Consider the following 8,708-nt stretch of genomic DNA (forward strand, 5'->3'; position numbering starts at 1 on the left):
TCCCTCCCTCCCTCTGTCTGGTCAGGTCTTCCCTGTCGCGTGGCGTCGATAAGGTTGGCTGTTCGTGGTCGCATGGGGAGGACGAGGTCGTTGGGTTGGTTCAAAATGACTTCTTTATTTTTATTTTTTCGATGCCATTTCATTCTGCATCACTTCCGTCAAACTTCTGGGGGGCACTATTTCTTTTTTTTTTCATTTCTGGGTCTCCTTTTGGTTAGGCAGGGGGGAGCCACTTCCATACGGCGATCTCGCTCGCCTCCCCGTGTGTGTTAGCGTGCCACTCCTAATGGGGTGAAAGAAGTGGTGCCCTGCGCTCTCTCCCCCTCTCCTTTCTCTCCCTCTCGTTCTCCCACCACACCACACACACGCGCCTTTAACTCGCGGTGCACTGTGACAACATGGCGTATACCACGACCACCAACACCGGCGGCGGCGGCTGTCAGAGCGGCGTGTCTCTCGTCCGGGTGGGTGTCCGCATAGGGTGTCCGTGGCCGCGGAGGTGGCCTTCCCGACCGCACTATCGGCGGCGCCTCACCTTATCTTCGTCGCGGACGCGGACCCTCTCGTCCCTTTCCTCCTCTCGCTCGCGCCGCCGTCGCCCCGCGACTTCGCTACCGCAATGCTCTCTGCGCGCGCCCGTGCGACTTGTAGGATTGCAACAAACAACTTGACACAGTTTTAGTAGCGCCTGGCGAGCGCCGGTCACGTGCGGTACGTCACCCCCCGCGCGGCATGGGAGCTGCCGCCGGCTCCCCACAAGGCTCCCTCTCCCTCCCTCCTGTAGCTGCTCCAGCTCCCCGTGGTGGTGTTGGTGATGGTGATTGGAAGGCGTCCCCGCGCCCCGATCAAGCAGTATAGCGTTGTCGTGCCCGCGTGCCTCGAGACGCGGGGTGACAGCCGCCGCCGGCCCGGGCCCGGGCGCTGTCAGACTCTTGTGCTCGCGCTCGCCCTGACAGCTGACGGCTCGCCGCGCCGCGCCGCGCCGCGCCACGCCCCGAGTTGTCGTTACGTCCCACTTTGCATAACACTGTTGGCTGATAAGCTGATCGGGGTTGGGAATATGAAGGCGAGGAGCGCGAGCGCTCTCGTTCCGATTATATGTTCGCGAGGTTTGATACGGAAATGTGTTTACATGTGGGCTATCTCGGCCGCCCGCCACTGTACCCGGCTCGGCTACTGCGCCTCGGCCCCGCGCCCGCGCGCCACGCCGCGTACGTTAAACGCTGTACAGTTGGCGATTTGAGTGACACGGTTTTCTTCATTCATTCGCGACTTGCCCCCGCCGCCCGCCGGTCGGTCTGTTTGGGCTGGCCAAGGTCCGGCGGTGTCGGGTCGGGGTAGCCCGGCCCGGCCCGCGAGCAGCACCCCGTCGCGTCGTCGAAGTTGCCGTGGGTGGGTGGCCGAGCAGCTCGCGGGCGGCCATGGCTGAGCGGACCTGGCCCAAACGCGGCTGTACCAAATGTCTTGGCACTTCTTTCCGCAACAAAGTTATGCCGGTGGCAATGGATTGGGGGGGGGGGAGGCAGTCGTGTCGTGGTGCTAAGCTTGAAGCTTATTTTCGCTATGCGAAAGGAGTAGTAGCCTTGGGGTTGGGGGGGCCTTGGGCAGGGTGCGTGCGTCGCCGCAGCGTCCGTCGCGGCACCTGCCACCGCCGCGGTGGGCGCTGCTGGGCGCCTCGGCAGGTGCGCAGCTGGAGTGCACCTGCACGCAGCTGCGGCGGCTCTGCAGCAGGCGGGCCTGCTGGCAGGTGCCACCCGGGCCGAAGCAGCAGCAGCAGAGCGCCGCGCTGCCGTCGACCCAGTTTGGGTGGGTGGAGTCTGTCCGCATGACGGAAATAGCGGACGGACGAGAAGCAGGCGTGGCGTGGCGTTGCGCGGCGCGATGCGGCGGTACGCCCGCGCTCGCCCCGCTGACCCCCGCCGCCCCTGTGCCCCCTCCCCCGGGGGGTCCTCCTGACCACCTTCCTCTCCTCTTCTCTCCTCTCCTTCGCGCGGGTCTTAAATTGGGAAGAAGAGCGGCCGTATGCGACGCACGCGGTGACGCCACGGCGGCATTCCGCGCCTCGCTCTCGCCGCGGGGGGCGGCGGTGTGGCGTGGACAGCGGAGGACAGGAAGCTGTCGCCGTTTGTCGTCGACAGTGATGGCGCGGGCTGGCTGGCTGTCCGTTCGTGTCACTCTCGGTGTGTGATGTTTGACGGAGAGAAAGAAGTGAAACGGGGGAAATAATAATAAAATAAAAACTCGGGCGAGAGGAGGGTTGACCCGCGAGCACCAAACACGCGATACTTGGATATCCGTGCCGTACCGCTCGGCTGATGATGCGGCCCACATGTGTCCCTATCAAACAAAACTCCCACTCGCTCAATCTCACTCTCACTCACTCCCACGCACACGCCAACACGCGCTGATTGGATCGAATTGCCTGTTGTAAGGAGCTGCAACGATAAGCGCCGTATTCTGGATCTGGGGGAGGCGGCGGTTGCTCGCTCAGAGTTTAATCTCGTGATAAGAAATGTCTTGACGTTTTTGTTTCTTCTCTCTTGTCGGCAGCTCGGGAACGCTTCCCGTCATCCAGCAGTACGGACGACCCGGACAGCGGGTCCGAGGGCGAGCAGGACGTGGGTCTGGCGGGCCCCGGGGGGCTGCACTCGCACCCGCACTCGCACCACGGCCACCCGCACACGCCGCAGCACCACTCGTCCAGCAGCAGCTCGGTGGCGCGCAAGCGGCGCGGCAACCTGCCCAAGTACTCCGTCAAGATCCTCAAGCGCTGGCTCTACGACCACCGGTACAACGCCTACCCGAACGACGCCGAGAAGGTGTCGCTGTCGAAGGAGGCCAACCTGACCGTGCTGCAGGTGGGTGCCCCCGCCACCGAGGGTGGAGAGATGGGAGAAGGAGGATTTCTGCCCCAGGTTTTCGTCCTGCTTTCCTCTCGTTTGCGGCGTCAGTTGCCTTACTTCTTTATCATCACTTGTTTCAGGTGTGCAACTGGTTCATAAACGCGAGACGAAGAGTCCTTCCAGAAATGATAAGACGGGAGGGGAACGACCCCCAGAACTACACGATATCGAGGAGGGGGAAGAAGCTGGGCGGCGGCAGCGGGGGCAGCCAAGTGAGTGGCTCCTCCAGCTCCAGCCCGCCCGGGAGCACGGGCAAGCGGGGCATCGACCACGACTATGACGATACTGTCATGTACCGCAGCGAGGAGGACTCGCCCAACGAGTACGAGAGCAGCTCGCCTTCCGAAGAGGAAGTCACCTCACCCCTCTCGAGCCAGCCCTGGCATAATCACCATTCGGTGATTCGATTTGGATATCAGAACGACTGTAAGGTCTCTCTCAACAATAACAACCAGCATCGACCGCAGTTGAACATCCAAAGGTGAGGACTTTTTTAATTATTTTTTTTCTGACACTTATACTTGTAAACAGAATTGCAAAATTCTAATTTTTGTTATTTATTTCAATTTATTGCAGAGAGGAAGAATCAAATAGTGCTAAGAATGTTATCACCCAAACAGCTGCAGAGTATTGGAACACACGACTTTGCACGCCTCTTTCCTCACATCAACAAGAGACTCCACCCCCGACTCCCCCTGATGATGTCGAGGACCGCGATAAGTTTAAGTGTCTTTACCTTTTAGTTGAAGCAGCTGTTCAGGTGCAACAGCAGGAGCGCCAAAGGGAACAGCAGCAACTTGCGACACCAACAATGTAGTGTTGGTTACCAGGGGTCGTAAAACATTTGTCGTTTGGTTTGTGTTTGTTGCTTTCTTTCTGTCTACATATGACCGGGAGTCAATAATTGTATTGAGTGTAAGTGAAGCTTAAGTGCCTGAAATGGAGGTGCAGTCACTAGATATATACTTTGGACTCATTCTTGTGATACTGATTTGCTTTTGAGGTACGTACTTTTGAGTAACGTTTAGAGAGAATGTGTGTGTGTGCTACAATCCGCTGACAAGAATTAAATTGTGGTCAGGAAACCTTTTTTTTTCATTCAGTGATTGCAATGTGAATGGGCCCACAGCCACAGAGCAAGCATTTCATTTGCATTTTCCTCCAGTCAACATTTGAAAGTAATTGACTATTTCAGTTAATTTAAACAATTATTTGAAAGACAAGATGATTTTTTTTTGTGTGTATGATAGGATCACATATTTATTTTGAAATTCAAAACTTAACCAAGGTGCCTTAAGTAAGCTGTGAGCAGGAAGGCTGGTCTCTTTATGATGGACTTGCAACTGATTAATATTTTATGTACCTTAATAGAGTTGCATGTACCTAGTTCTTTTATCAACTTACGAGAAGTAATTGAAACTATCAATATTCTAACTGATTACAAGGTCTGTTTATTGTATTAAATTTTACTCTGTGGAAATGGACTTTTCCATTTGTTTTAATTCATGTTTTATATCAAGTAATTGTTTTTTTTTCTTTTTAAATTTGATCAGTTAGGCTGATTTTAGTGTTGGAGTGTTAAAGTTAGTGAAACCTGTGATTATGTGTCGTTACTGGAGCGGCCGTTATTGTTGTTTGTTAAGAAGTGGTCCGTCCCTTGAGCTTCTATCCTTTCATGACCGCTTTCCTTCTCCTTCAAAATGGTAGTCAGGTTGTGGTAATGCAAGGCTGAGTATTTTTCTACGTAATGCTCAAAATTGATTTTCTTCCTCTTTATAATGTTGTTCCCAATGTTTAGTATTAAGTTAAGGACAAGAAATTTCACAGATGACTGCTCAATGGATTTTGAAGATGTGTATATACTTTGTGCTGTTGAAATGGGCTCAACAAGTAGTAATAGCTAGTAGAATGAAAATTCGAATGATCCATGATAGTACAAAAAAGCTGAATTAGAGTATTGTACAGGCGCTGGACGACTTAATATTACACTGCCAAGTTGAATTAGTCATTTAGCAGTCTGTACTGGAATTCATCAACATACAATTGTAGAATTTACAGGTAGACTTTTTTTTACATTGTTTTTTTTTAGAAAATAAGAAGTTTGAAAAAAAAATGTCAAAGCACAATTTATTTCCTGATAGCAAAATGGTGACTGATTCCAGTTTGCCATCATGCACTAAATTGTATCTGTAGGGTTATTGTTACTAGATTTGTCACCATTGTGTACATTGTTATTACTATCTGCCCTTTTTGAGGCGGATTTTTTGTTTTGTTTTGAGATTCATCTTTCTCCCATCACTTGTTATGGTGTGTACATGGGAAGCGATTGAGCTCCTTGTGATAATGAAGAGCTGTTGAAGGCGAGATGGATGAAAGTGTCATATCAGAGCTGCAAATGTCAAATGATTATTTTGCCAGCCCCTGGTCTTCCTTGTGAACCATTGCTGCTGCGTACTTATCTCAACTGTAGAATGTTTTTTTTTTTTTTCTCTTATTTTAAATGTGATCTTTTGTGCCTTAAAGGCATAAAAAGATGTGTGCCAATTATTTTGTAGTTACAATTCATGTGGGAATTGAAGTGTGCAGTATACCAATGGTTCCTAGGGAAGATCTGGAAATTTCATAGACCATGATAGAAATAGTCAACAATAGGAAATAAATCTCATCAAAATGATTTCTTGCTTTTAATCGGAACCTCTCATCAAACAATACACCACATTTAATTACAAATTAGTAAATTATAACCTTGACAGTTTTCCAAAACTAAACAGAATATTTCTAATACAGGTAACATAAAAAAAAAAAAACAAGGCATACAGATGCTTGAAAATTAGATGTCAAATGCATCTTGTCTACCTTCATTTAACAACTGAGAGCCATATGAAAATTAAATTGTAAACATCTTGACTCACCTAATTTGATTGACAAATTTACTAAGTAAACCCTCTCATTACTACAGTCCAGATAATTATCTCTAAGATCCTCTTGGTTTTTTTTCTGGATTAAAAGCAAAACTACTTAAGTCAGTTCTCTTCTTTCCAGGTACTGGCTTTGCTTCAGAGGCTGATGGACTGTAAAACAAGTGGAGAAAATTAGCAAGGAAAAGTAGAAGAGTCCTTTTTAACGTTGAAGAAATTACTTGGCTATTGATGGTGACGATAAAATGGGGGCGCGTCTTGACATATTGGTCTCATCAGCAATCTGAAGCATGGCTTCCATGTCTTGTGTTGAAAGTAAAATATCATCATCAGGTACAGAGGAAGATGCAGCATTTCCCTTTGCTGGATTATTTCTACTGCTAGATTGAGGCTGCCTTGAATAGTGATTTGACACTTGTTCCTTCAAAGGTACACGAGGCTGCTCAGAGGGCACTGAACCCTCCGCATTTCCTTGCTTCTCTTGACTTTTAGCTTGCTCCAAAAGATGTTTTTTTCTAAACTCTTCCTGAAGTAATCTTTGACGCCTTTTGCGTTCTCGTTTTGCCTGTTCCTCTTCTGATAGATTTGCTTCACTTTTAGATGTAGATTTTGGCAATGGCACGGCCAGAGGAGGTGAAACACGGGGAACAGGAATCACTCTATTCGGAACTGGGCTGACTTTTGAAGCTACTGGTGGTATGGTGGAAGGCATAACTTGGGCACACGGTAAATTTCCAGTCACCTGCCCCTCTGTCAAAACACATTCTCAATTAAATTAAATTTTTCAAAAATATACTGCAACATAAAACACTTTTTTTTTACACTTACCATTCAAGTTTCTGAGGGTGGCACTAGGCTTTACAGCTGTCATAGCAGGACTTGATACAGGGGTTTTTGAAAGAGCATTCCCTTGAGGACAAGAAGTTTCCGGGAATGAGTTAACTGGCTTCCTAGGAGTAGTGGTATTAACTCTCTTTAAAATGTCCCCTCCAAAGTTTATAACAGCCCCTTTTAAACCATCTGTCACAGCATCCTTAAAAAAATATTCTTAAGTAATAAAGATGTTTAAGATTTATTGGATACTAGTAGAATATACAAATTTGTTTACCTTTTTTGACCTAGCAATAACTTCTGCTTTGTGTGGACCAGAGCCCCACCCATATCCTACTTCTTCCCGGTAAACTCCATTGGCACGTTGTACTCGCACAACTGCTGACGCACCAGCAGAGTAAACTCCAGGGCGATTCTCATCAATAAAGTCTATGGAGAAAAATTGCAACTAAATCACAAAACAAAAAGTTCCTCTGAACTAAAAATTTATTTCTACCTCAGAACCTACTTACCCAAGGCAACATTTGATATACCAAAACTCCACCCAGATTCACCGAAAGCTTTGTTGGCCAAGTCTATGACTTGCAGCCTGTCTGGATACAAATCCATTTTGACAGTTTGCTTTCAACTAGCTTTCAACTGATCAAGGAGAGAAGACCATTAGATCATATACTTAAACAAAGAAAACAAAATTTCATTAAAAGTTTTAAACGAAATGAAATAATACGGATCTACTTTTGCTTAAGGGGGGCGCCCCCTCTCAAGACCACTCAAGACTTGCAGACTTTGGATTGTTGTGTAAGGGTTAGAACACAACCATGTATTCTCCAAATCGTCCCTACCTTACTAGTAGAGAATACGTAACGGTTACGTTTTATATCCGCCTTTAACCATTTGAGGACAAAATTTAAGAAGAAATTCTTGCTTTTGCAATGCAGTTAAGGAAATCTTTCAAGATGTAAACAAACAGCACGTTTCGCCCAGGGCCTGTCCACTTCGGGGTTTTCAGAAAGTGGAGGGGGAAGCTTGGCGGGCAAAAGTTTCGGGGTCCAGGGTTACCTCTCAGGCCACTTTTAGAGCCAAAATACCATGTCACAAATAGCGATAGTATCGAAAAATGGCAAATATTTCAAGATTTTAAAACAGACAATATATTTAATTTATCAATTAGTTTTCATGATAAGAAGAAAGGAAATGTAAGTTTGAATACGGTAAACTCGCAAATATAAAGATTGAAACACTTTGAAATATTTTGTGCTATGTGCAACAGTTGCTCACAGTGTTTGTTTACGTTTTGGACTTGTAATTTTCGCGCTGCAACTCGGGGTGGCAGACAAACAGCAAAGTGTGTTAAAAATTCTAAAAAGTAAGTAATTTTGCCGTTTAATATTTGCTTTGTCATGTGTTGGAGTAACAAGGTAATGAAGGTGCTTATATTGAAAATAAGTTAGGAAACTTTTGGATTATGTAGAAGTGTTTGCTTGTCATTCACACGTCAAAGAGTGAAGTCCTGTGTAAGCCTGATAATATGTATATCCAATTTAGAAACAATTCACAGTAAGTAGCGTAAAATCTAATTGGTATCGTGAGTATATTTCTTATCTGTTCAAGATTTCTTTTGTGAAATTGTGATGTGTTTCCACGAGACCACGTGTATCATGCAGTGGACTCATAGCCTAAGTCTTCCTCATGTGTTTCTATTTGTATTTGTTACAATTCAATTTTGGATCTTCCGTGTTGCTCTTTTCCTCATTCAAATGTTGATGTATGAAGTGTGATTGATTAGATGTGGAAAGTAATGATTGTCGTTTGATGGTTGCAGACTCGGTGACACCTTATCGACAAGAGTTGATGTGAGTATAAATTTCTGAAGGTTTCCTTTATAATAGTGCAAACAGTTTTAAAGTTCAGGTTAGAAGTGACAATTAAGTGATATAAATGATTGAGACGCACTAATACCCTATGTGGTCTTTGTGTTCGTCTTCAAATCATTTTCGTAGTTAGTTAGCGATATTTGTGGTAAAGACTTGACAATATTCAAGTGTCTTCCATATCT

General features: G+C 46.6%; 2 protein-coding genes across 3 annotated transcripts in view; one reads left to right on the top strand and one right to left on the bottom strand.

Annotated features, from left to right (window-relative positions):
* Positions 1–5,577, top strand: part of LOC113217820 (homeobox protein TGIF2) — a 19,530-nt gene extending 13,953 nt beyond the window's left edge. For both annotated transcript variants that reach the window (XM_026437886.2, XM_026437887.2), the window contains exons 2-4: positions 2,551–2,858; positions 2,984–3,384; positions 3,480–5,577. In XM_026437886.2, the coding sequence (XP_026293671.2) occupies positions 2,551–2,858; positions 2,984–3,384; positions 3,480–3,720 (950 nt within the window). In that variant the 3' untranslated portion in view covers positions 3,721–5,577. The remainder of the gene's footprint in view (positions 1–2,550; positions 2,859–2,983; positions 3,385–3,479) is intronic.
* On the bottom strand, positions 5,574–7,653 carry LOC127749968 (DNA repair protein RAD52 homolog). Its single transcript, XM_052270190.1, has 6 exons — positions 7,495–7,653; positions 7,165–7,324; positions 6,930–7,081; positions 6,650–6,854; positions 6,043–6,571; positions 5,574–5,974 (listed from the first exon to the last, which is right to left on the bottom strand). The coding sequence occupies exons 2-6, from the start codon at positions 7,259–7,261 to the stop codon at positions 5,878–5,880; spliced, it is 1,080 nt and encodes a 359-aa protein (XP_052126150.1). The 5' UTR covers positions 7,262–7,324; positions 7,495–7,653; the 3' UTR covers positions 5,574–5,877.
* Between the last annotated feature and the right edge of the window lie 1,055 nt (positions 7,654–8,708).

Source organism: Frankliniella occidentalis, unplaced genomic scaffold (genome assembly GCF_000697945.3).
Source record: "Frankliniella occidentalis isolate FOCC.00 unplaced genomic scaffold, Focc_3.1 Scaffold113, whole genome shotgun sequence".
Classification (NCBI taxonomy): domain Eukaryota; kingdom Metazoa; phylum Arthropoda; class Insecta; order Thysanoptera; family Thripidae; genus Frankliniella; species Frankliniella occidentalis.

Excerpts from the sequence above, each read along its gene's own strand:
- LOC127749968 (XM_052270190.1), bottom strand. The coding sequence starts at position 7,261 with ATGGATTTGTATCCAGACAGGCTGCAAGTCATAGACTTGGCCAACAAA. Across the intron at positions 7,082-7,164 it reads TATATCAAATGTTGCCTTGG|ACTTTATTGATGAGAATCGC; the intron begins GTAAGTAGGTTC and ends TTTTCTCCATAG. Across the intron at positions 6,855-6,929 it reads TTATTGCTAGGTCAAAAAAG|GATGCTGTGACAGATGGTTT; the intron begins GTAAACAAATTT and ends TATTTTTTTAAG.